The sequence below is a fragment of the Pygocentrus nattereri genome, chromosome 8 (genome assembly GCF_015220715.1).
Source record: "Pygocentrus nattereri isolate fPygNat1 chromosome 8, fPygNat1.pri, whole genome shotgun sequence".
NCBI classification, from domain to species: Eukaryota; Metazoa; Chordata; class Actinopteri; order Characiformes; family Serrasalmidae; genus Pygocentrus; species Pygocentrus nattereri.
The window spans coordinates 7,693,845-7,719,092 of NC_051218.1; the positions used below are offsets into that span (position 1 = coordinate 7,693,845).

Here is a 25,248-nt window from a genome sequence, read left to right on the forward strand (position 1 = left end):
CCGCCCTCCTGTGCTCTTATTGGCCAGTCTTTCAGACTCACAAGCGCCTCGCAGATTGGTTCGTTTTAGTTTCTAATCCTACATTTTTTTATTAGCTTTCGTTTTTATTACTGTAAATAATTTAATTAATAACAAACTATTATGAATGAAAATTAACATGAATAATGAGCTTCACTACACTCTTCAAAAGATGGTTTTTCATGGGTTCTTTAGTAAAGAGAGTGGTTCTATATAGAACCATGAACACCTAAAGAACCATTTGCACGCTTAAATGGTTCTCTGTACTCTTAAAAAGATGATTCTTCATGGGTTCTTTTGTAAAAAGAGTGATTCTACATAGAACCGTGAACACTTGAAGAACCATTTGCATGTTTAAATGGTTCTCGGCACTCTTAAAAAGATGGTTCTTCATGGGTTCTTTAGTAAGAAGAGTGGTTCTACATAGAACTGTGAACACTCGAAGAACCATTTGCATGTTTAAATCGTTCTCTGCACTCTTAAAAAGATGGTTTTTCATGGGTTCTTTAGTAAAAAGAGTGGTTCTACGTAGAACTGTGAACACTCGAAGAACCATTTGCATGTTTAAATCGTTCTCTGCACTCTTAAAAAGATGGTTCTTCAAGGGTTCTTTAGCAAAAAGAGAGGTTCTATATAGAACCGTAAACACTCAAAGAACCATTTGCACGCTTAAATGGTTCTCTGCACTCTTAAAAAGATGGCTCTTCTTGGGTTCTTTAGTAAAAAGAGTAGTCTATATAGAACCATGAACACCTTACAATAGTGGCCGAATCTAAAACTTGCAATAGTGGCTGTGAATCTAGAACATACAATAGTGGCTGTATCTAGAACTTACAATAGTAGCCGAATCTAGAACATACAATAGTGGCTGTATCTAGAACTTACAATGGTGGATTAAAGAGTAGGAATAATCGTACACAGAAGTAATCAAATAACTTACTAAGTACTAAAGATGAAATAAGTTTATGAAATGTTTATCTGCGTGTTTGTTTGTAAACAAGCGTCCGCACGCGCAGTTCCGGGCCCGCGCGGCAGGGGGCGGGACCGAGCGCGCGCGTCTTCTTTTCAAACGGCGTCATTACCGGCCGCGTTAGCGCGGGTGAAGATGGCGGCGCTGGAGCGGAGCTACGCGGAGATTCAGGGCTTCCAGAGAGACGCGGAGGCTCCGTTCAGGAACATCAGCGTTCATGTCGGTAAATATCGGCCCTGCAGCGCCGCCACCGCGCTCACACGCGGCGTTCGCCCCGCAGCCCGCGGGGAGCCGACCTGTGCTCGCGGGGACGCGGAGCCGCGCACATGGCTCACCTTCACCGCCGCTCGGGCCAACTGTCCTTTCCACCTTAAACGGCGCCGCGGCGGCGTCGCTGCGCGATTTAAGGTGGAACGGAGAGCTGTGTTGGTGATGGGTGTGGAGCTTTACTGGTTTTGTAGCCCGTTATACACGTAATGTGGCTCTGAAGGTTCTGATTGTAGCCCGTGGTTCTGGTTCCAGGAGCTGCTTCATGTTCTTCATGCTCTTCCTCAGGTCTTAAACTGCTTTGCTGACTCTTTTTCCTCCTCAGAGGTCAAAAATCAATGTTTATTTCTCTTCTAGCAGTTTACTTTTACACAATATTAGTTGAAGTGAAACGTTAACTTCTTATTTATGTTTTTGGTTCCACCTTAAGAGGCTGAGAAGGTACGTTTTACATTCTGGCGCCTGAATGATGTTTTTATGTGCGTTTGGTTGCTCCAGGGCATGTTTTGGTTCGTCCATCTGAATTTTCCTGACCAAATCATAAGGCGAATTATTCACTAACTGCATGAAAAAAATGTAAATTTTTATTTTTATTCATTTATTTTGTAAAAGCTCCCCACAAATGAACAGAACGTGTTTTATGATCTACACACATTACTACATGCTTATAATTTACAGCTGAAAGCCAAAAAAAATTTTTTTAAATACCAAAAACATTCATAATTCACTTCTATGCTGGCTTCGTTAACAGGCTGCTTTCCTAGCTCTGCCTGTAAGACTGACAGATGTAAATGAGCTCTGTTCTGATTGGCTGTGCCTCTTTTTCCAACATCAACACTCCTTATAACTTCAGTATAAGTAGGCGGGGCTAAATTGCTCTAAACTGTGTGTGTGAATGACTTGGTTGTTGTGACATCACAAAAGCGATGACCTCAAAGCGGGCTTAATGTACTGATCTGGACTGTATGCACTGGGAGTGAATGGAGTGCCGACCAATAAAATAGTAATAACAACAGTCATAACAGTAATGGCTAGTTTTTCTGTAAACACTCTTAACCTTAAGAACGTAAAGGAAGACGATTTATAGCATCGAAAAGTCATAAAATGGTTTTATTGTCATTTAAAAAGCACTTATTTTCAGACTTGTATGAGGGAATATATGTATGTGTGTTTCTTTGTTGGGTTTTTCTTATTGGGTGCTATATAATATATCAGCATTGATATGAATATATTATTGTGGCTGTATCTTTAAACATTTGGCGTTTCGGTGCCGAGACGTCTCTCATGTTGTGCATAATTTCCATATTTTAAGATGTTTACTTTTGTTCCACGGGCTTCTGTTCACAAATCGGCCTTGTTTTTATTCAGGAAGCAACTTCAGCCTGATGAATATTCATATTTTTGAGCCTGTTGACCAGGTGTTGTGCCTGTGTGCAGGTGTGAGCGCGCCCCCTGGAGGAGTGAAGCTGCCGGACAGTGCCGGAGGGTTTTCCTATGAGGAGAGCGGGACACTGCTGTCCATCACCAGCAACAGGTTCATTCACTGGTGAGTGACCGTTATAAAAGAAGGGTGTGTTTATATCTGTGGCTTGGTCCCTGTGATCATAACAGACTGGGTTGAATGGGTCACGCCTGATTAAACACACTTGAAATACTTAATCATGATGCTTTTTGACTAAAAGTGTCTTCCTTTTAAAAAGCAATGCAGTTTTTAATGAGCCGGGCCCTGAGCTGGTCGGCTCCAGTCTGCAGATTTTTGGGGCAGTTGGAATTGACATTTGGAGCGAGGGAAGAGTCCTGTGTGATCGTGTTTCAGTCCAATCACAGCTTTTTAAACGTTTTTAATTTTTTGGACAGCCAATGAGAACTGAGAGCGTGAAAATAGAAAATACAGCAAGTGAACAAAGAAAAATGGTGAAAAGTCTCTCAGGTGTGGAGCGAAGCTTGTTAATGAGCTGAGTTTAAGGCATAATCGAGTTTATGTAAATTTAATACGTTTAATAATACACTGATCATGCGGGGCAGTCGTGGGCTGGAGGTTGGGGAATCAGCCCTGTGACTATCGGTTGCCGGTTCATTCCCCTGAGCCGACAGTACGTGACTGAGGTGTCCTTGAGCAAGACACCTAACCCCCAACTTCTCCCCAGGCACTGCGGATAGGGCTGCCCACTGCTCCGGGCAAGTGTGCTCACTGCCCCCTAGTGTGTGTGTTCACTAGTGTGTATGTGGTGTTTCACTGCATGGATGGGTTAAATGCAGAGCTTAAGTTTTCCTGTTGTGGGACTGAAAAGGGTAACTTAATCTTACTCTTAATTTTTAAATCCATGATCCACTTAAACATGTTTACCTGTTGCTTCTTTACTGTTTCAGCGAAAACAGCAGCACATTTATGTGTTATATTATGCGCATTATGTTAAAAGCTGAGTGGTGCGTGATCCCTAATCGCTTGGTTTGCCTGATCCCTAATGGTTTGGTTTGCGTGATCCCTAATGGTTTGGCCACAAAACCAACTGCGCTTATAAATGCGAATACGTCCATTCGCATCTAAATGTTTATCTGTTTGTAGCTACTGGCGAGGCGAGACTTCGTTGTTATGTGACTTTTGTGCTGTGTTGCACACTCAGGACTCTGAATCTCGGCTCCAGTCTCGAAGATATTTTACTGACACAGTGATCATGCGTTTCGTTATGGATCAATAGAAATACTTTGCTTTAAGACTACTGAGTCCTCAGACGGTAGGAAAATACAAATTCCTGTATAGAAAAAAAAAGATGCATGGATAATGGTTTTATAATCGCATCGCAGCCTCTGAATCGTAATCGAATCGTGAGGTGCCTAAAGATTCCCACCCCAGTAATGAATAATAAGCGATGGAACTGCGAACATGACACACTTTCCTTTAAACAGAACATGTTAAAAAGCTACTTTCTTGAAAAAGGCAGTTCTTTAAGGATTCAGTAGTAAAGGCACTGGTTCTATTTAGAACCACGAGTTCTACATAGAACCATGTCATGCTTAAATTGTTCTTTGCGTGGTGACATGGAGCTTCAAATGGGTGGAGAATGTGCTGTATATGGTTCTGTTTAGCATCTATTTGAAAATGGTTCTATATAGCACCAAAGAGGGTTGTTCTGTTTGACTCCATTACCTTTGAACCCGCTTTGGTGTGATGGAGAACCATATGAAACTCTACTAAAGAACTTATAAAGAACCGTCTTTTTGAAGAGTGTGTAATGGTCAAAGACCATTTAATGAGCAGCACAGCGGTGTTTAATAACTTTGTGTTTCTGGCTGTGTGTGTCTTTGCTGCACTGCAGTCGAGTTTAGACCGATTATATTAACGCTGTTTGTGTGTGTCTGGTGTTCTCAGGTCCACGTCTGGAGACACGGTTCAGCTGGTGGAACAGTCTCTGGACACCAACCTGCTGAATAACGCCATCAGACTCAAGTTCCTGCACTGCTCTGTTCTGCCTGGGGGAGTTCACATCCACGAGACCCTCAACAATGTCATCATCCTCATCGTCACCAACCTGTCTGTGCACAGGCTGGTTCTGCCGCACCCCACACGCATGTACCGCAGCGTGAGTTACAGCACAGCGCACATCAGTTGAATACCACGAATATATATGCGATAATTAAGGATGTCGTTCTGCCGTCCCTGTTATACAATATCTCACATAAGTGAGCACAACCCTCACATTTCTGCAGATATTATATCTTTTCATGGGAAGACACTATAGAAATGAAACTTGGATATAACTTAAAGTTGTCAGTGTGCAGCTTGTATAGCAGTGCAGATTTACTGTCCTTTGAAAAGAACTCAACACACAGCCATTAATGTCTCATTAATGTCTCATTAATGTCTCATTAATGTCTAAACAGCTGGCAACACAAGTGAGTCCACCTCACAGTGAAAATGTTCAGATTGTCGTTGTCCCTCCCTGGTGTCATGTGACTTGTTAGAGTTACAGGGTTCCAGGTGTGAATGGGGAGCAAGGCTGTTAAATTTGGTGTTTTGGGTACAATTCGCTCATACTGGCCACTGGATATTCAACATGGCACCTCATAGCAAATAACTCTCTGAGGATGTGAGGAATAGAGTTGTTGCTCTCCACAAAGACGGCCTAGGCTATAAGAAGATGGCTAATGCCCTGAAACTGAGCTACAGCACAGTGGACAAGGTCATACAGGACATTCCACTTGGAACAGGCCTCACCAGGATCGACCAAAGAGTCCACGTGTTCAGTGTCGTATCCAGAGGTTGGCTTTGAAAAAATAGATGCATGAGTGCTGCCAGTGTTAGACTCAGTAATTTTAGGTCAAATCAAACTTTGTTTAAAGTGTTATGTTATCAGTCACAAAGCTTTGATATCGGTTGGGCCTTTTTTTTATTGAACAGCAAGTTTGTCTTTCAAACAGTTGTGAAATGTCTGGTTAAAGTGATGGTTCACCAAAAAAAAAAGTCAGATTGATCCAGTTTCTGCACCTCAAATGTAGCCAAGACTTGTTCGGCGCTTTAGTTCTGCATCCATGTGAGGTTTTAAATCTCACATTGACTCTCTTGTACGCTGAGTATGTTGTTGTTATATGTGTGTTATATATTCTCTGTAACTACAGTATAACTGTGTGTGTGTGTATGCGCAGGAGCTGGTGACGGAGCTGCAGATGCAGTCTGTTTTTACAGATGTGGGGAAGCTCAGTATTCAGGATGAAGCTCACAGCTTCATTCTGCCTCAGAGTCCTGCAGCCTCCGCCGCCTGGATCAGCCCTAACGGACATGCCCACTTCGCTCTTGCTCCGCCCACCGGGGGCGTCACCGTGGTTACCTTACCACCACATGACCAGCAGGGTAATAAACTCAGGCATTTCTGACACGCACTCTGTCAAAAGTTTTGGGGCAGCATTTAGTACAGTTCTGCACTTGTGACGCGGGACTCATGCTGTGTTGAGCAGGTGGGAAACCAGCCCCCATGCAGGTGGGAGCAGGATGAAGCACGCATGAAGAGAGATTCCACAAATTAACGAACCACCTGAATAAACTAGAATGATCACAAAATCATCTATAAACAATATAAAATAACGGTTAAAATGAGTGAAGTCGTTCTGAACAGCTGTGAAGCAGCCGATCATATGAACCTCACACAGATTCTCATAGCTCACGGAGACGGTGGAGCCTTCAGTCCAACGGGCAGAGCTGCCCAGCAGAGCACCAAAAATAAGCGCTCTGTGGTTTAATTTGTGCTCTGTGTTTAAATGGGAATAAATGCCGTTTGTTGAAGTTACTCGCGGTGCGGGCAGTTGTGGGCTGGAGGCTTGTGACCAGAACGTTGTCGGTTTGATCCCCTGAGCTGACACTATGTGACTGAAGTGCCCGTGAGCACCTAAACCCCCAACTGATCGCCAGGCGCTGTGGATAGGGCTGCCCACCGCTCTGGGCAAGTGTGCTCACTGCCCCCAATGTCTGTGTCACTGCATGGATAGTTGTGGAACTAATAAGCGTCACTTAATCTTAATGGCTGTCGTGTTATTTCAGCAGAGAATAGTGTATTTTGTAAATAGACTGTCAGATATTGGAGGTCAGTTCACCTTGATGGAGCTGCGGGCGGAAGCAGGACAAATTCCAATTTTCTGTGGCAGCGGAATCAAATCTTGCGGGAGATCTTCAGACTCTCAGGGATGTGCAGTGATGTCAGGGGGAGTTTAAATTTAAAAGCAACCACAGTGAAAAAATGTGAATTGCAGTGCACACATGACATCATGGCTCCATAGTGAGATTCAGAATATGAGCCAGAATGAAAGCAAACCGTTTATTACACTGTTTACACTTCACTTCATCTCTTTACTGAACAACAGTGCAGCAGGATATACATAAAAAAAATAAGATGCTGAATTTGTCAGAATTGAATGCAGTCCACCTTAAAATGTAATAAACAACTATAGCTAGATTTAGCGAACCGTGTGTGAAACGCTGAATACGAATAATTGAAATTAGTGTTTTTTTTTTAAATGTGGCAGTATTTTGTAGGAGTGGGCAATGTCAATATACGTTATTGTTATTGCGGTTATTTGTCACAATATGGTTTTCTGAGCAGATCGTGGTTTTTGTCAGTACTGGCGGTTTCATTACAGAGAGCATAATTAGGCCCGTTTAATTGGATTTAGTGCAGCTTGTGAAGCATTCAGTAAAAATTGCAGGTCAGTTTATTTTTAATATTAGTATTTTTATTATTGTTGTAGTATTTCAACACTAGACAGACTGTAGAGGTTCTGTTATAACTGTTCCAACTTAAATCTCCGAAAAAGTAAAAGGCCTGGTGGATTGTGTCGTGAAATCTTATCACTACGTTATATGTAGTCACTGTAGCCTGTTACTGTTACTAGGCTGTAATATCACATTTTGTTTATTTTAGTGTTCTGATGGAACCACAGTGTCAGTCAGTTAAGCCGGCGTTCTTGTTTGGTGTGGGAAGGTGTTCTGTCTGTATGTAAGGGTGCAGACCAGCTTTATCTGTTTAACGGCCACGCCCACGATAAACACTGTGCTGCCTCGTGCTGCTGTTCTGAAGCCAGACAGCCTATCAGGACTGATGTAGGATTCAGTCTGAACATTAACGAAAACGCATGCTTTTCATTTTGTGAATCTTAAAGCCACGGATGGTGTGATTTTATATTTTTTGCCATGTCGCCCTCCTCTAACTGTCAGTACTGATGATATCCACAATATGGTTAGAAATGCACATTGTTTTTCATAACAAAACTGATCACAATGGGGATCAAGGATCATGCCGCCCACCTCCACCTACTAATCTGTTAGTGTGTGTGTGTGTGTGTTATGATGGATTAACTGTGTGTATGTGTGTGCAGGTTCTGTCTCGTTGCTGGAGCTGAAGCAGAGCTCAGTAATGCAGAGATTAGCGGGCTGGATGCCTTCAGCCATCAGGTGAGTGAGACCAAGCCATCCTCTTCATCAGATTTCAGCTTTTAATCAGAGTAGGGAGATTAGAGAGGCCTGCTCAGAGACACAGCTGGGCAGTAGAGTTGTATTGTTTATTGTTATCATTGTTATTGCTGCTGCTGCTGTTGTTGTTTTATTTTTAGAATGATCAACTTTTCTGGCATGACCGCTTTCAGTGATGCAGTGGCTGTGTGAGCCTTATTGTGTATGTTCTGCAGGGGGGAGCAGAGTCCGTGTGATCTGGCAGTCAGCCTGGCTGCTTGGTCCCTGGAGGACGACACTTTCATCTTCGCTCTGTGTCAGGACCACAAACTGAGAGTGTGGTCATTCAAGGTCAGTATGTGTGGTAGGACCACAATGATGTATCCTCAAAGTCTACTGTTTCAGTTAAAAAGCTCTGTAATGTTCATATGATCCACACAGTCACTCTGACAGACTGTAATACACTGCAGGAACTGTAGGGGGCGATATGACTAATTTTGTTTCATTGCAATAAACCATTGTTTTGACAGCAATTTAGTTTAACAGGCTTTGTTAAAACTTAATTCATAACGTATCCTCAGATGTTTGATAGCCAATAGCACCCCCTATAGTGCAGTGTTGGAATGACATGCTGTGCTGTTTCAGGAGCTGCAGTGCGTGTTGGTGGCTGACCTGCTGGACTACGTTCCGGTGGGCCGTGCTGAGCTGCGATGTGTTCCGGGTCAGGCCCATCGGCTGCGTGTGTGTTTCTCCGGCTCCACAGGGCTGTGTGTGTGCGTCTACCTCGCCATCCCTAAACGAGGGCAGTTCTGCGTCCTGCAGCTGATGGCCAGTGATAATGGCCGCTACAGCCTAGAGAACATCTCCACACAGTTCAGCACACAGGTGACCGCTGATGCACAGACCTGCGTCCTTTGAGAGAGACGTGTTTAATAGAGAGGGCAGAGACAGTCATGAAGGTGGTCGTTCAGCTGTACAGATTTCGGGCTTCAGTCATGTTCAAGTAATAATATTCAACTCAATAATATTCAAAAGTATGCGCTTGTTTTTCTGCCAAATTAAAAGTCTTAAGCTATTATTCAATGTCTAGCTACCAAACAATTCATAGTATTGTTAATTATTAAGTAACTGTTGTTAATTATTCAGTCGCTACTGTGAAATTTTCACTGTCTACTATGAATTGAGTAATATAAATTACTCAGTATCTATCAATTAGCTATTATTCAAACACATTACATTGAGGAAGACCCTCATTTACAATGTAGCCAAGCCAATATGGAAAAGATTAAAAGAAAAATTCTAATTGGAGTAAATGGATTGTAAATAGAGTAAATAATAAAGTAATAGTAGTCACAATAGTAAATTTGATAGTAAAAAGAAAAATAAACCATTAAAATCGCAACAATATAATAAATACAACAGATCAATTGGGGATTAAATTAAATACAGTTAATGAAAGAAATATAGGCATAAAAGTAAAACAATAGCTTAGAAGTAAAAGTTGATGATAAAACAAATAAAAAAATAGTGACACAATAACTTAGCATACCAAAATCATGTGTAAACGTGAAGTAAAATCAGATTAAACAGTGTTGACTGAGTGGAGTGAATTATTTAGTATCTACTGTGAATCATTTGGTTTATACGAAATGTTGTGTTTGTCTGTTGTGAATTATTCAGTGATTGTAACTATATTATTGTGTTTGTGTGGTTCAGGAGACCCTGGTGGACTTTGCTCTCACCTCCACTGATATCTGGGGTCTGTGGGTGGACGATGATAATCAGACTGTGGTGAAGTACATCAACTTTGAGCAGTGAGTGCTGTTTGAGCTGTTTATGCTCTTATTCCTTTTGCTCTCTTGATCAAAACATCTCTCTAATGAAAAAAATGTGCTTATGAATCTGTCGTTGTTATTGGTGCATGTTGTTGCTGTCGGGACCATAAAATGGAGATGAGGTTGTAGTTTTTTATTTGTTGACCATTTTGAATGGTCAGTTGCTCTTTATGTTTAAAAAATTTTATGAATCAATCAAGTTTAAAAATGGTCCAAAATGACACTTTCCTGCTCCTGTAAAGTTTCCTTTTTGGAGATGTGAGGTTTTATTCCAACAGCAGTGAAATAGTGGTTCAGATGAGATGGTTATTAATTTGATTAGTATAGAAGTATGCAGTAATTGTCAATTTGGGTTAATGTTGAAGTTTTTGAAAGTCAAGACCAACTGTTTGTTGTTTTAGCAGTAAGCTGAGCTGCTGTGTTTGGAGATGCTCAGATTTATTGAGAGGGTGTGTGTGTGTGTGTGTGTGTGTGTGTGTGTGTGTGTGTGTGTGTGTGTGTGTGTGTGTGTGTGTGTGTGTGTGTGTGTGTGTGCAGTAACACAGCAGGTATGTGGAACCAGGTGTTTGTCCAGCCACCTCCAGAGGAGGAGATCCACATCGGGCTGGATCAGGACCCCCGGGTAAGAGCCCAGGTTTTCAGTGCGTTCAAGCGGAAGGTTTGAAATGTCACATTTCCCTCAATAAGCTGAGGAGATATAACAGTAAAAATAACATGTATTTTCCAAAAAAGTTGAGCCGCTGTGGATAATGTTAATAAAAACATGATGCAATGATGTGCAAATCATGTAAATCATATTTTTAAAGTAAAATATTAAAAAGACATGCCAAATGCTGAAACAGAGAAATTTAGTTTTTTGAAAAATATTTGCCCATTTTGAATTTGATGCCAACAACATGTTGAAAAAAAGTTGGGATGGGGGCCTCTTTACCGCTGTGTATCATCAGCTCTTCTTTTAACAGCGCTTTAAGCATTTGGGAACTGAGAAGACGCTGCTGTAGTTCTGAAAGTGAAATGTTTTCCTGTTCCTGTTTGATGCAGGACTTCAGCTGCTCAGTTCAGGGGCTCATTTAACATATTGTTCATTTCATAGTGCACCAAATATTTTCATTGGTGACAGGTCTTGACTGCAGGCAGGTCAGTTTGGCACCCAGACTCTTTTAATACAGAGCAGTGCTGCTGTAGTACATGCATAATGTGCTTTGGCATATTTTGCTGAAATAATCAAGGCCCTCCCTGAAAGACATCGTCTGAATGGCAGCATATGTTGCCAAAACATGTATATATTGTTCAGCATTAATGGTGCCTTCACCAATGTGCATGGTCACCCACACGATGTGCACTAATGTCTCCCTAAACCATCATGAAAACTGGCTTTAGAACTGTGCACTGATAACAAGCTGAGTGGTCTTTAGCCTGGAGGACACGGTGTCCATGATTTCCAAAAATAAGTTCAAATGTTGATTCGTCAGCACACAGGACACTTTTCCACTTCCCCTCAGTCCATTTTAAATGAGCTCGGGCCCAGAGAAGGTGGCAGCGTTTCTGTATCCTGTTTATATTTGGTTTCTTCTTTGTGTTTTAGAGTTTTAACTTGCATTTGTGGATGCAGTGATGAACTGTTTTCACAGACAGTGGGTTTCAGAAGTGTTCCTGAGCCCATGCAGTGATTTCCACTACAGAATCATGTCTGTTTTTAATGCAGTGCTGCCTGAGGGCCCAAAAATCACAATCAGCAAATACTGGTTTTCAGCCTTGTCCATTACACACAGAGATTTCTCCAGATTCTCTGAAACTTTTTTTTTATTATGATTTATTAAAATATTGATTATGATTTATTAAAATATTATGAATATTAATAATATTATGTACTGTAGATGACAAGCAGAAGTTCTTTGCTATTTTATGTTGAGAAATATTTTTCTTGAATTGTTGCACTATTTGATGGTACAGTCTTTCACAGAGTGATGCACCCCTTCTCATCTTTACTTCTGAAAGACTCCGCCTCTCTGAGATGCTCTTTTATACCCAGTCATGTTACTGACCTGTTGCCAATCAACCACCAGGCGTTTTTTTTAGCATCACACAACTTTACCAGCCTTTTGTTGCCCCTGTCCCAACTTTTTTGGAATGTGCTGTTGGCATCAAATTCAATATGTGCAAATATTTTTCAAAAAAAGAATACAATTTCTCCGTTTCAACATTTTATGTTGCATTTGTACTGTTTTCAATTAAATAGTGTTTAAATAATTTGCACATCATTGTAATTTGTTTTTATTTACATTTTGCACAGCATCCCAACTTTTTTGGAAATGAGGTTGTATTCCTTTAAACCCTCAATCTCTGATTCCGCCCTCTGCAGGAGACGTACCTGGACGTGCTGTTCTCTCCTCTGCGCTTCACTGCCGAAGCCATCGTGAAAGCTCTGCAGGTACCTTCACTTCTGTCTACTTGCTCCTCACCACTTCTCTGTGAGGTGATCAGTATTGACGTTGTTTTTTTTATGCAGATTTATAAACGCGGCACTGAGCGGTTCGTAGACGTCCCATGGGACGCTCTGAAGAAGGAAGTCACGCTGGCTGTGGAGAATGAGGTGAGTGTCCTGCAGGAGTTTGAACGCTCCTTATTAAATGACATTGATTTTCTAAGTGGCTTTCTGCTAATTTTAATGCACGTTTTCTATTGTTGTTTTATCTGTCTTATTTTTTTCCTATTTGTTGTTTCTTTTTAAGCTTTTTTTATTTTTGTGTGTGTGTGTGTGTGTGTGTGTGTGTGTGTGTGTGTGTGTGTGTATGTTCTGGTTCCTTTTATTCTCTTTCCTGGGTTTTTGTCAGTGTTGCTGCACTGTGAATTACAACTGCTTTTTGAAAAGCTACTGTATAAATAAAGATGTGGTTGGTTGATTTGATAAATATGGTAAATCTCGCTTAACGTGACCTGTAACATAAACTTGTAGATTAGATTCCCGGCTGATTTTTAAGGCCTTACTTATGATAAATGTAAGAAATTGTTTCCTTTATCCCTTTCTCTTATCCCACCTTGTTATTTATCCATTTAATTCCATTAAAATGGTTTCCCTTTTGGACATCTGAGGTTTTGTTCTAGCAGCAGTGAAGCAGTGGCTCATATTAGTGTATTAATTCGATTAATAACCAACAAGTTTGCAGTCATAGCTATTTCAGTTAACGCTGAAGTCGATTGAAGTCAGTTAGTCACACCCGCCTGTCGTGTGTTGTTTCAGCTGCAGAGCAGCGTGACGGAGTTCGAGTTCTCTCAGGAAGATTACCGAATGCTGCAGGTGGAGTTCTGGAGTAAGTTCTATGCCTGCTGTTTGCAGTACCAGGAGGCTCTGTCCACTCCGCTCGCCCTGCACATCAACCAGGCCACAGCCATGGTCTGCCTGCTCAAGAAGGTACCAGATCCACCCATCAGGGGGCGTCCTACATGAATAGGGGTTGTGTTTATATTGATTTAGATCCAACCCCGGTCCAGGAGATTTACCTTCCTGCAGAACCCAGTTCCAAACACAGTCAGCCACACCAGCAAATCCACCTCTTCCCAAGTATCTGATTGGCTGGATCAGGTGCATTAGAGTTCAGTAAAGGGGCGGAGCATCTTACTGAACACAGGTTGGAACTGAACTCTGCAGGAATGCAGATCTCCAGGACCAGATTTGGAGACTTTAAGATGGAATAATAAGTTACCACAGCGAAAATCACTCCTTCAGTTGTCGTACCGATCGATCAGTTAACTTCAGTGATTTTTGCTCCATTCAGAGTAGTTGTTTTATACCCATCCAGATATTTCTGATTTGCATTCTTAAAGCACGATTATGCTCATTTTTAATGTTCATAATAATTTTGCTTTTACTGGAACTGATTTACAGATTCATTGGTTGTGTTTATATGCAAAGATTTTTGCCATTCTGATGAATACATTTAGATTACAGATTAAGAATGAGGAGTGTATATGCTCACTTTACTGAACAATCTGATGGAAAATCTTTACATGCTCACTACAAGTAATCCGATCCAAAATGATGCGCATGCGTAAAGAACCGCTTAGTGTAAACGTTGCCATGACAACCAACATCACGTGAGTCCAGTCGGAGTGAGATGAGCAGCAGTGAGCAGTGCTTGCATTTTTAATTGCTTTAAAATGACGTCAGACTCAGGAAAACATCCTTCACATGTCCTTATGAAAGAAGGCCAAGAGGAAGATGTCGTGATCTGAGACACACAAGCTGGACGTCCGTCTCACCGCCATCTTTTAAAGATCAGAGCATGAACTTTGTCTCCCCTGCAGACCAGTTTCTGCTCCACCATGTTGAACGGTATAAACTCTCACTATGATGCAACGCTCATGCAGAACTAAACTTTCCGATAGGGAATGTAATCAGATACAGGCGTTTACACGGGTATTATTTTTCTATTTAACAGTTTATTTACAGGATTACTCACCTCGATCAGTCGGATAGCAATTGCATTTACATGAACACATTCTATTCTGTTTAAGATAAGAGTTGGTTTATTATCAGATTATTAGGCTGCATGTAAACACACGTTTTCCTCATACTGTTTATCTCTACTCATGCTCTGTTAGAGCTCCTGTGTCTTTAAGCCCCGCCTCCCAGGTAGCCCAGTGTGCTCTGATTGGCCAGCTCACCCACTGTCTTCTGATTTGTCACCTGCCAGAGTGGTTATGTCATCTGTACTGTGCTCTGCAGATGTGCAGAGCAGAGAGAGAGAAACCACAGCAGACAGGATGAAGCAAGCACTTCAGCTGCATTCACACAGTCAGTCAGGGTTAACCCCTCTGTGTCTCGGCAGGGATTTGTGTCCTTCCTGCTGCCGTGCTTTGCTGTGGATCACCTGTACCTGTCTGCTGACGAGTACCTGTCCTCTGAGGAGGAAACACCTGTGTCTGAAGGAGGTACGAGCACAACCTCTGAAGAAAAACATTTGGTCAATTTATTTTGGCACATGCAGGGCTATTTATTTATTTCTTTTAAATAGATGAAAGGATCATGTTCTGATCTTGCAGTGGAAGAAATGAATTCAGAGGAAGTGTTGAAAGAAGAAATTACTCTACAGAATCATACGACGGAAGTCTGATCTGTTTCTCTGTGTGTCTCCGCCCATGTTTGTGTGGTCAGACTCTGATCTGAGCCGGGACGTTCTGCAGATGGTCCAGTGTCTGAGGATGGTGAGTGACTGTGTTCAGGGTGAGATGGCGTGTGAGATGGAGAAAGCTCTGGAGCTGCTGCTGTCTCCAGAGAGAGCTGCAGAGCAGGTGCTGGAGAACATGCTGGCCAACGACAGGTCAGTACCGCATGTTCAAACTAGTACCTATATAGCGTCCTGTATGTAATAATAATTATCTCTATGTATTGTATAACATTATGAGCACCTCCTTGTTTCTACACTCATTGTCCATTTTATCAACTCCACTTACTGTGTAGGAGCACTTTGTAGCTCTACAGTTACAGACTGTAGTCCATCTCTGATACTTTGTTGCCCCCTTTTACCCTGTTCTTCAGTGGTCAGGACCCCCATGGACCCTCACAGATGAGGTACTATTTGGGTGGTGGGTCATTCTCAGCACTGCAGTGACAGTGACGTGGTGGTGGTGTGTTAGTGTGTGTTGCACTGGTGCGAGTGGATCAGACACAGCAGTGCTGCTGGAGTTTTTAAACCCTGTGTCCACTCACTGTCCACTCTATCAGACACTCCTACCTTGTCGGTCCACCTTGTAGATGTCAGAGACAATAGCTCATCTGCTGCTGCACAGTTTGTGCTGGTCATCCTCTAGTCCTTCATCAGTGGTCACAGGTCACTGCCCACAGGACGCTGTTGGCTGGATATTTTTGGTTGGTGGACTATTTTCAGTCCAGCAGTGACACTGAGGTCCAGCTGAACTCCAGCAGCACTGCTGTGTCTGATCCACTCCGACCAGCACAACACACACCAGCACCCCACCACCACATCATTGTTACTGCAGTGCTGAGAATGACCCACCACCCAAATAGTAGCTGCTCTGTGAGGGTCCATGGGGGTCCTGACCACTGAAGAACAGGGTAAAAGGGGGCAACAAAGTATCAGAGAAACAGATGGACTACAGTCTGTAACTGTAGAACTACAAAGTGCAGCTATACAGTAAGTGGAGCTGATAAAATGGACAATGAGCATAGAAACAAGGAGGTGGTCAGAATGTTATGCCTGATTGCTGTGTGTGCTTGTCAGTGTATGTAATGTATCCCATATTTATACCGAACAAGAAAAACCTACAACCCTTTTTTTTTTTTTTTTTTTTTTTTTTTTTACTGAAAATATTTTGAAATCCAACAAAACATTTGGTGCAACAGGACTTCCTTCTATTATGTCTCAAAAGATGTAATAGAATAAAACAAATGCCACAATTAAACAATGGAAATAGTTATTTATTTAAAAAAAAAGAGCTTGGATGTCATTTTTGTCTGTTGAAAAAGTACACCCCTGGCTTCAGTGACTGGTACTGCCCCCCGAAAACAACTTTGTCAGTGTTTCCTTTAACTGCCAGTTTCTGGCATCTACTGTGAGAAATCTTTGCCCACTCCTCCATGCAGAGTTCTTTCAGCTGTGCAATGTTTGAGGGGTTTCTTACACGTAGCTCGTTTTAAACTGGTGCACCTTCCATGGGGGTCAAATTTGTACAGTCTGGTTCTAATGGTAGAGGCACTTTTACATCCAGTGTTCGGAGGTTCCTGCAGATCCTGTGATGAAATTTAGGGGGTTTTATCATCTTTTATCATCTTATGGTCTGCTTTTGTGTTCAATTTGCTGGGGCAGCCTGGCCTGGACTTGTTAGCAGTGATTTTAAAACATCTTCACTTGTAGATGATCTTCCAAAGTGTTAACTTTACAGGAGAAGAGGGGGAAAAACCTTCTCAACTTAAGTTAACAAAGTTAATGTAAAAATATTTATTTATAAGGAGTTTTGGACCATTGATGTTTGTCCATTCATCATGAGATTTTACATAGTGTAAAGGGCAGGGAATTTTTTAGTCATGTAAAAAAAAGTTTAAGGAAATATGCGCTTATGTTCTAAAAAATGTTGTTTGTTGAGGTTCTTAATTATATACTTTTCAAATCATAATCTTGTCCCCAGAATCCTGAAAGAGGTTTTGCTCTTTCAGTCTTAAAAATAAAACAGCATTTGTGTAAAACTGTTTTACAGAGTCAGCAGTTTTAGTCAGCTGTTAATGTTGGTCCTGTTTCTCCTAACATTCCACGACTGTGTCTCTCAGTGAGAACGTGATCGAGGACATCACCAATAAACTGCAGGATGTGCGGAACCCTCTGGCTGCCATGGGCGCTCTGCTCAGAGAACTGGACCTGGAGACCGATATGGAGACGGGACCTGAGACTACAGCACCGCCTGCAGGTCAGAAGACGCCTGCAGCCAATAATTCGATCTCAGTAATACTGATGCCAATGATTTACAGTTAAATATGACAATTATTAATACCAGTAGAGATTGCAGAGCCATCTTCAAACTTTGCTGCTTTACTGACAGAGCTGTGAATCTGTAGTTTGAGGTGTTTTTTGTTTTTATTAGAGTATACAGTGGATTGTTTTATTCCTAAATTTAACATCAGTGTGCTGTATAACAGTTAAACTAGTGTTATAGCGCCCTCTGGTGTTGGGCAGCTGTTTGGCCAATGTGTATTTGCTAAGTCTAATTGTATTGGGAGATTTATTTATTTATTTAGTTTGTGTTGACACTCATTTGCATTGCTTGCTGATAGAACCCAGTGTTCTCAGGAAATTGGTAGAGTGAACTACTGTATCTCACAAAAGTGAGTGCACCCCTCACATTCCTGCTAATATTTTATTCTGTCTTTTCATGGGACGACACTAGAAATGAAACTTGGATATAACTTAGTCAGTGTGCAGCTTGTACAGCAGTGTAGATTTACTGTCCTCTGAAAAGAACTCAACACACAGCCATTAATGTCTAAACAGCTGGCAACACAAGTGAGTCCACCTCACAGTGAACATGTTCAGATTGTGCTCAAAGTGTCAATATTTTGTGTGACCACTATTATCCAGCACTGTCTGAACCCTCTTGGGCATGGAATTCACCAGAGCTGCACAGGCTGCTACTGGAATCCTCTTCCTCTTCTCCATGGTGACATCCAGGGGTGATGGATTTTTGGACACCTTGTGCTCCTTCTGCTTGTGGATGCCCCACAGGTGCTCAACTGGGTTTTGGTCTGGAGACATACTTGGCCAGTCCATCACCTTTACCTTCAGCAAGGCAGTTGTCATCATGGAGGTGTGTTTGGGGTCGTTATTGTGTTGGAACGCTGCCATGCAGCGCAGTTTCCAAAGGCAGGGGATCATGCTCTGCTTCAGAATGTCACAGTACATGTTGGAATTCAGGTCTCCCTCAATGAACCGCAGCACTCGAGCAGACTGCTTGTCTTCGGCAAACTGTTTCCAGGCTTTCTTGTGTGGCAGCTTCAGAAGACATTTACTTCCTTGGACAATGTCCATGCAGACCAAGTTGATGCATTGTGCGGCGTAAGGTCTGAGCACTAACAGGCTGACCTCCCACTTCTTCAATCTCTGCAGCAATGCTGGCAGCACTCACACATCTTTTTTTTTTTTTTTTTAAGCCGACCCCTGGATATGACGCAGAACACATGGACTCAACCTCTTTGGTCGACCCTCGTGAAGCCTGTTCTGAGTGGAACCTGTCCTGGAAAACCACTGTATGACCTTGTCCACCGTGCTATAGCTCAGTTTCAGGGTGTTGGCCATCTTCTTATAGCCTCGGCCATCTTTGTGGAGATTTCTCACCATGGGACAATTTGGACATGTTCACTTTGAGGTGGACTCACTTGTGTTGCCAGCTATTTAGACATTAATGGCTGTGTTGAGTTCTTTTCAGAGGACAGTAAATGCGCACTGCTATACAAGCTGCACACTGACCACTTTAAGGTATAGCCAAAAATTCATTTCTATAGTGTCGTCTCATGAAAAGATCAAATAAAATATTTGTAGAAATGTGAGGGGAGCACTCACTTTTGGGAGATACTGTATTTTGCAACCCTGCAGTGAAGCTAAGTGTTGTCTGTTTTAGGTCAGTCTCTGAACGTGCGGATCAGCCTCTCTCAGCTGTATGGCAGCACTGTGGCCGTCAGTGTGGTGTGTCAGGCGGTCTGTCAAGTGGCCCTGACCCGAGCGCTGCTGTGCAGAGATCTGCTCATCCTCCAACACCTCTACCTCCGCCTTGGAGACAACGTGAGTGGGTTTATTTATTTATTTATTTATTTATTCCCCATACTTTTTCTTTCTTTCTATATTATGAAATTATAAAAATCTGAACTTCTTCTTCTTCTTCTTCATATTATTATTATTATTATTATTATTATTATTATTATTATTAATAACAACAACAATAATATCTTACTGTTTGTCTTTTGTCAGAGCTTATTACAATGAAATGGGATAATAAAGAGCTTGGGTCTCAGTTTCATTTTAAAATATAGATTTTTAATGCTGTACTTTGATTTAATAACTTTTGAAAAATATAAAAGCTAGAACAGATCTGACAAATTCTACAGTCTGAACTAAATTGATGCAACATTCATTCTCTTTTTGGTGGTACATAAACAGCGGTCAGTATATCTCCTCTAACTGTGCACAGGTTCGTAAATTATCCTGTACATGATACTCAGAGTTCTTCTGTTCTAAAGGGGGACGGTTCTCTCACCTACATTATACTGACAGACAGATAAGGAATCATAAATAATATCTGAATTGGTTTATTGTGTGTGTGTGTGTGTGTGTGTGTGTAGATGCTCCTGGCGGGCAGCGCTCAGTCTCTGCAGCTGCAGCAGGATCTGATCCCCCGCTGCTCTCACCTGCTCTGCTGCTATTACCTGCTGAAGCAGCTCAGCCAGACGCTCGCCTCTCCCGTACCTCTCGACACACTGTGAGTATATACACACGCACACTGAGCTGGTATGAAATAGTTTAGAAAAAGATTTAGTATATAAAAGTTTCAAAATGTACCAAAAAACAAAAGTGAACTGTTAAAACGGCCTTTTTTTTTTAATTTGTCATGGTTGTGATGTCAGCACCATGAGCACAATTCTATACAAACTCCAATCTCGCCTGCTGTAGTTTAGCCACGCCCTTTCAGCTAGGCAGCAGTCTAGCCCTACCTGCAGAGTAGCACCTGGTAGAGCAACTGTATTGTCCCTGCAGACATTGATATTCATTCATTCATTCATTCATTCATTCATTCATTCATTCATTCACACTCCTGTGTAGGTGTGATGTGGAGGTGTCCCAATACTTTTGTCACGTATGCTTACACACATGTATATGTATAGCTACACTCTTTTATTTTAAAAAAGCAAGAAAAAATGTTTTCCATGATATAGACTCTTTAACATCAATGCCTCTGTTTCTCTCTCTCTCTCTCTCTCTCTCTCTCTCTCTCTCTCTCTCTCTCTCTCTCTCTCTCTCTCTCTCTCTCTCTCTCTCTCTCTCTCAGAGATGCTAACCTGCAGCACCTGTCTGTGTTGGAGCTGTCGGACTCTGCAGCACTGGCTCCCAACAGATCAGGTCAGAACAAAAACAGCAGCACTGGAGCGTCTGTGTGGACGATGTTATTGTGAAACATTAAATACCTTCTCAGGTTTTTAGTCTTTGTTTAAATGTTACTTTGCTGTTTTTAGGGGTTTTTTTTTGTTTTTTTTTTAGGTTTGTAGCTGTTATTTGTTTCCAAACCTCAAAAGTATTGAGATGCATATCATACATCATGATGTATCAAATATTGTGATGTGCAGTTCTTACCATATCGCCCAACTTAATAGATTCTCTCTCTCTCACTGTCTCTCTCTCAGTGCTGAATCCTCAGACAGTGGTGGAGCTATTTTATCAGAATGTGGGTCGTAAGGTCATTGTCTCCCAGCTGTTTGGTCAGAGGGACCTGCAAGCAGCGCAGAGTCCACTACACTGGCCTCAGCTCAGCTCCAGTGTGGTCACTCTGCTGGGACAGCTGCTGTATCCTCACAAACACACCATACAGAAACCTTCGAAAATCAAAAAATGCTCAAATTTTGAATTTTTTGCCCTTGGTTGTTGATCAGTATTAGAATACTGAAATCATTGTTTGGTTATTTGTTATTATATATATTATAATGGTAAACTTTCCTGTCACAGCACACGTGTGTCTGAACGTGAGCGTATCGCCATGGACATGTTTTTAATGATGTTGCACCATTTACACCTGGTCACTTCTTGCATATTGAGTATCAGCATTTTATATGGAGGCCAAACCACAACAAAATGTGAGTGTAAACTCGCCCGAGATGCAGTTAAACAGATACAGGTCTGATCGTGTAGACCACTTCAGGAGGTGGATGATAATGGACGCTCCTGACTGGGGAAGAAACTAAATATTTAGCAGCAACACAAACAGAAACCACTGTATGGAACACACTGCAGGTGAAGAGGCTGAACAGATAAACAGCTGGGCACTGCATAACAAGCTGATTAGAGTCCGGCTTTGGTTCTGAATGTGTTTAAATCTTTACATCATCGTGTCCAGCTGGCCCAGCAACCCAGGCTTCCTGTTCCCAGAGTGCATGATGGGAAACTGCCAGTACACTCAACTGCAGGTGAGGTTTAAAGATGATTAATCAGTTCTAAACCTTTCAGGTGTTTGCTTAAATCAGAGTTCAGCCGATCTGCTCTTCCAATTATAGACCAAATCAGAATAACGCATCCAGTCAGCAGCAGAAGCGGCTCAGTTTAGGTAGTGCTAAACACAAACAGAACAGATTAAAAGAAAATATAGTCAGTAATTTTCAAATATTGTTTGTATGAGGCTGTAATGTCAGATGTTTTGGGGGGAAATGGGCTCGTATGCCTTTTAAATGTGAAGTAGTCCCATTTCTTTTCTGCTACTGGAAAACTGTTTGGCTTTCTGCTTCATCCTCGTCGCGGCTCCTCAATTCTCCTGATTTTATGTTAGGTTTAATTTGAACTCTGTGCTTCAGTGTGGTTAAACTGCAGTGCTAAAGTGACTATCACCTCAGAGCAGCTATGCCCGAGTCTGAGACGGTTTAAAATCATCATAGCAGATAAAATAAAGACTTTTATAAAGTTGTTTTTATTAAACACTGCAGTCGAAATGATTGAATGGCTGCTGCTCATGATTAAATGACCAAAAATGAACCCCATGCAGTCCCATTGATTGTTGACGAAGGGAAAGAGGAGTTGAACTGCTCACAGTGGTGGTGATAGGAACCAGACGTCCCCCTCTAAAAGCTCCTCACAGAAAGTTCCTACATGAAATGGTTCTGAATTCACTGCATGATGACTGAGACGCTGTTTTATGATAGTTTAGAGAGCTTCAACTCCATTCATGGTGGAGGGAGACATGCAGGGCGCTGTGCGGCAAAATAGTCCCCAAAGAAAACGTATTATTCCAGATTTTCCACTATTTTCCATCATCAACATTCCATATAAACTCAGAAGACTGGTGTAGGTTCTCTGGTGGTTCTGGGTGGTAAATAAAATGTCTATATGTGTGTTGTAGACGGCGACGCCTGGTTCCCATCACCACCACTGTAAAGACATCTGAACCATTTCACACCAAAAACTTGGTGGACTTCTCTTTTAAAGGCACAAGAACAGCTTTAATGGCACTTAACTTTCAGATCAGGATTGGTACGAGATCTGCTTATATCAGAGCTGTGCCGCCAGCATTATCCATCTGGAAGTTCATTGTTGTGATGTAACACTGATTTCTGTCACAACTGGAATGTTCTTATGTTCTTAAGAGATAAGCGATGCCAAATTTCAACTTATTTGGACAAGTAGTTGCTTAGAAAGTTATTTGTTTTGTTTTTTTTGTTTTTTTGTTTTTGTTTTTTTTTTTGTTAACGTCTGTAGGAGTATGTGCGTCTGATTGGTCCATGGTGTCAGGCCAACGTGGGCTCCTGTCGATTTATCCTGGGTCAGGCGTACCTGGCCAGCGGAGAAGGGCAGAAGGTAAATCTCACCTGCGTCTTCAGATCCTGTATTAGATCTGTGTTCAGATGCAAAAAATGGTTCTGTTTGTTACTTTCAGAATCATTGAAACTTTGTGTTTATATGCACTTATCTGATAACTGCAGAAAATCAGACTGGCAGTAACTGGTTCAGTGTTTACACTTAATAATCTGATAACTGCAGAAAATCAGACTGTGGCAGTAACTGGTTCAGTGTTTACACTTAATAATCTGATAACTGCAGAAAATCAGACTGGCAGTAACTGGTTCAATGTTTACACTTAATAATCTGATAACTGCAGAAAATCAGACTGTGGCAGTAACTGGTTCAGTGTTTACACTTAATAATCTGATAACTGCAGAAAATTAGACTGTGGCAGTAACTGGTTCAGTGTTTACACTTAATAATCTGATAACTGCAGAAAATCAGACTGTGGCAGTAACTGGTTCAGTGTTTACACTTAATAATCTGATAACTGCAGAAAATTAGACTGTGGCAGTAACTGGTTCAGTGTTTACACTTAATAATCTGATAACTGCAGAAAATCAGACTGGCAGTAACTGGTTCAGTGTTTACACTTAATAATCTGATAACTGCAGAAAATCAGACTGTGGCAGTAACTGGTTCAGTGTTTACAATTAATAATCTGATAACTGCAGAAAATCAGACTGGCAGTAACTGGTTCTGCGTGTTTTCATCCTCTTGAGTAATCAGATAATGGGGGGAATGGGTCCACATGAGTCAGACAGTAATTGGATTTCTGCTTTAAGATTTCTGCTTTTTTCCAGCCAACAAACTCACCAAATAATTTATGTTGCAGGCACTGCAGTGTTTCCAGGAGGCGGCCCCGGAGGTGGAGAAGGAGGAGTTTCTTAATAGATTGACAGGCTCAGAGGAGGAGGCGGGGACAACAGCTCCACGCTTACTCTATTACAACAAGGTGCGGCAACATACCTGCAGTATTCTTCATCCAGTTTACATTGTGCTCAGTTATGCTGATGTGGTGTTTTTTTTTTTTTTTTTTTTTTTTTTTTTTTTTAATTTTTTTTTTAAATATATATATATATATATATATATATATATATATATATATATATATATATATATATATATATATATATATATAATTTTTTTTTTTTTTTTTTTTTTTTTTTTTATCAGGTCCTGCGGCTCCTGGAGGACGTTGGTTTGCCGGAGCTGGTCATTCAGTTGGCTACACTGGCCATATCAGAGGCTGTGAATGATGAGAGGAGTCTGGTAGGTACTGATGGCACAGATCTGACACACAGGGTTTTATGCAGTCACTGTGTGTGTGTGTGTGTGTGTGTGTCATGGCAGTGTGTCTGATCCACTCACACGAGCGCAACACACACGAGCACGCCACCACTACATCAGTGTTACTGCAGCGCTGAGAATGACCCACCACCCAAATAGTACCTGCTCTGTGAGGGTCCTTGAGGTTCTGACCACTGAAGAACAGGGTAAAAGGGGGTAACAAAGTATGCAAAGTATAAATACAATGAGGTGGACTTGAAGTGTCCCGTTTGTGTATATCCGCCTATTCAGACTGCAGCAGTTTAGGCCCCCCCCCCTTCATGATGAAGTTATAGGGAGTGTTTCAGCCTTGGCTGCTTTTTGAGTGAGGCAACATTCACAAATGCAAATGAGCTCTGTATCATTCTAAAAGGAACAGAAAACAGGCTGTTTAATTGTAAGAGAGATGGTCAAGTAGAAATAAATTTGATTTCTTTGGAAAAATTAACCTCTTTTGCTCCTTGGTACCACCGGTGGTTTCAAAACACACTTCCTCATATTCTTTACTTCATAACTTTTCATATTTTCTAAGCTTCTTTAAGAAGCTGGGTGTCGTATGAGGCTGTAACTCTTCTCTCCAGTCTAATAGATGATGTCATTTTAAACCCTTACAACAAAAGAAGCTGAACTCAGTTTGTTTTTCTACTGAAAGTCGACCCGTTTTTTCCCCAAATCTGGGCTATAAACTATAAACAGACGGCGTCTTTTCAGTGATCTGCTCTGTAAACGTTACTTTTATAAAGTAATACGAAGAGCATCTGAGATCTTTCAGCAGTAAATTGTAAGCATATAGTAATATGTGTAGATCATAAAACATGTTCTGCTCATTTGAGTGGCTTTTTAAAAAAAAAA

General features: G+C 41.5%; 1 protein-coding gene across 1 annotated transcript in view; it reads left to right on the top strand.

Moving 5' to 3' along the window:
• Positions 1 to 1,101: 1,101 nt before the first annotated feature.
• nup160 (nucleoporin 160) overlaps positions 1,102 to 25,248 on the top strand; it is a 33,918-nt gene continuing 9,771 nt past the window's right edge. The window contains exons 1-23 of the mRNA XM_037540671.1: positions 1,102 to 1,211; positions 2,693 to 2,801; positions 4,626 to 4,836; positions 5,900 to 6,104; positions 8,120 to 8,195; positions 8,429 to 8,543; positions 8,838 to 9,077; positions 9,909 to 10,006; positions 10,565 to 10,649; positions 12,390 to 12,458; positions 12,537 to 12,620; positions 13,269 to 13,439; positions 14,857 to 14,959; positions 15,183 to 15,348; positions 17,313 to 17,449; positions 19,154 to 19,314; positions 19,872 to 20,008; positions 20,576 to 20,646; positions 20,928 to 21,087; positions 21,635 to 21,704; positions 22,984 to 23,082; positions 23,903 to 24,022; positions 24,244 to 24,339. Coding sequence (XP_037396568.1) covers positions 1,124 to 1,211; positions 2,693 to 2,801; positions 4,626 to 4,836; positions 5,900 to 6,104; positions 8,120 to 8,195; positions 8,429 to 8,543; positions 8,838 to 9,077; positions 9,909 to 10,006; positions 10,565 to 10,649; positions 12,390 to 12,458; positions 12,537 to 12,620; positions 13,269 to 13,439; positions 14,857 to 14,959; positions 15,183 to 15,348; positions 17,313 to 17,449; positions 19,154 to 19,314; positions 19,872 to 20,008; positions 20,576 to 20,646; positions 20,928 to 21,087; positions 21,635 to 21,704; positions 22,984 to 23,082; positions 23,903 to 24,022; positions 24,244 to 24,339 — 2,871 coding nt within the window. The 5' untranslated portion in view covers positions 1,102 to 1,123. The remainder of the gene's footprint in view (positions 1,212 to 2,692; positions 2,802 to 4,625; positions 4,837 to 5,899; positions 6,105 to 8,119; positions 8,196 to 8,428; positions 8,544 to 8,837; positions 9,078 to 9,908; positions 10,007 to 10,564; positions 10,650 to 12,389; positions 12,459 to 12,536; positions 12,621 to 13,268; positions 13,440 to 14,856; positions 14,960 to 15,182; positions 15,349 to 17,312; positions 17,450 to 19,153; positions 19,315 to 19,871; positions 20,009 to 20,575; positions 20,647 to 20,927; positions 21,088 to 21,634; positions 21,705 to 22,983; positions 23,083 to 23,902; positions 24,023 to 24,243; positions 24,340 to 25,248) is intronic.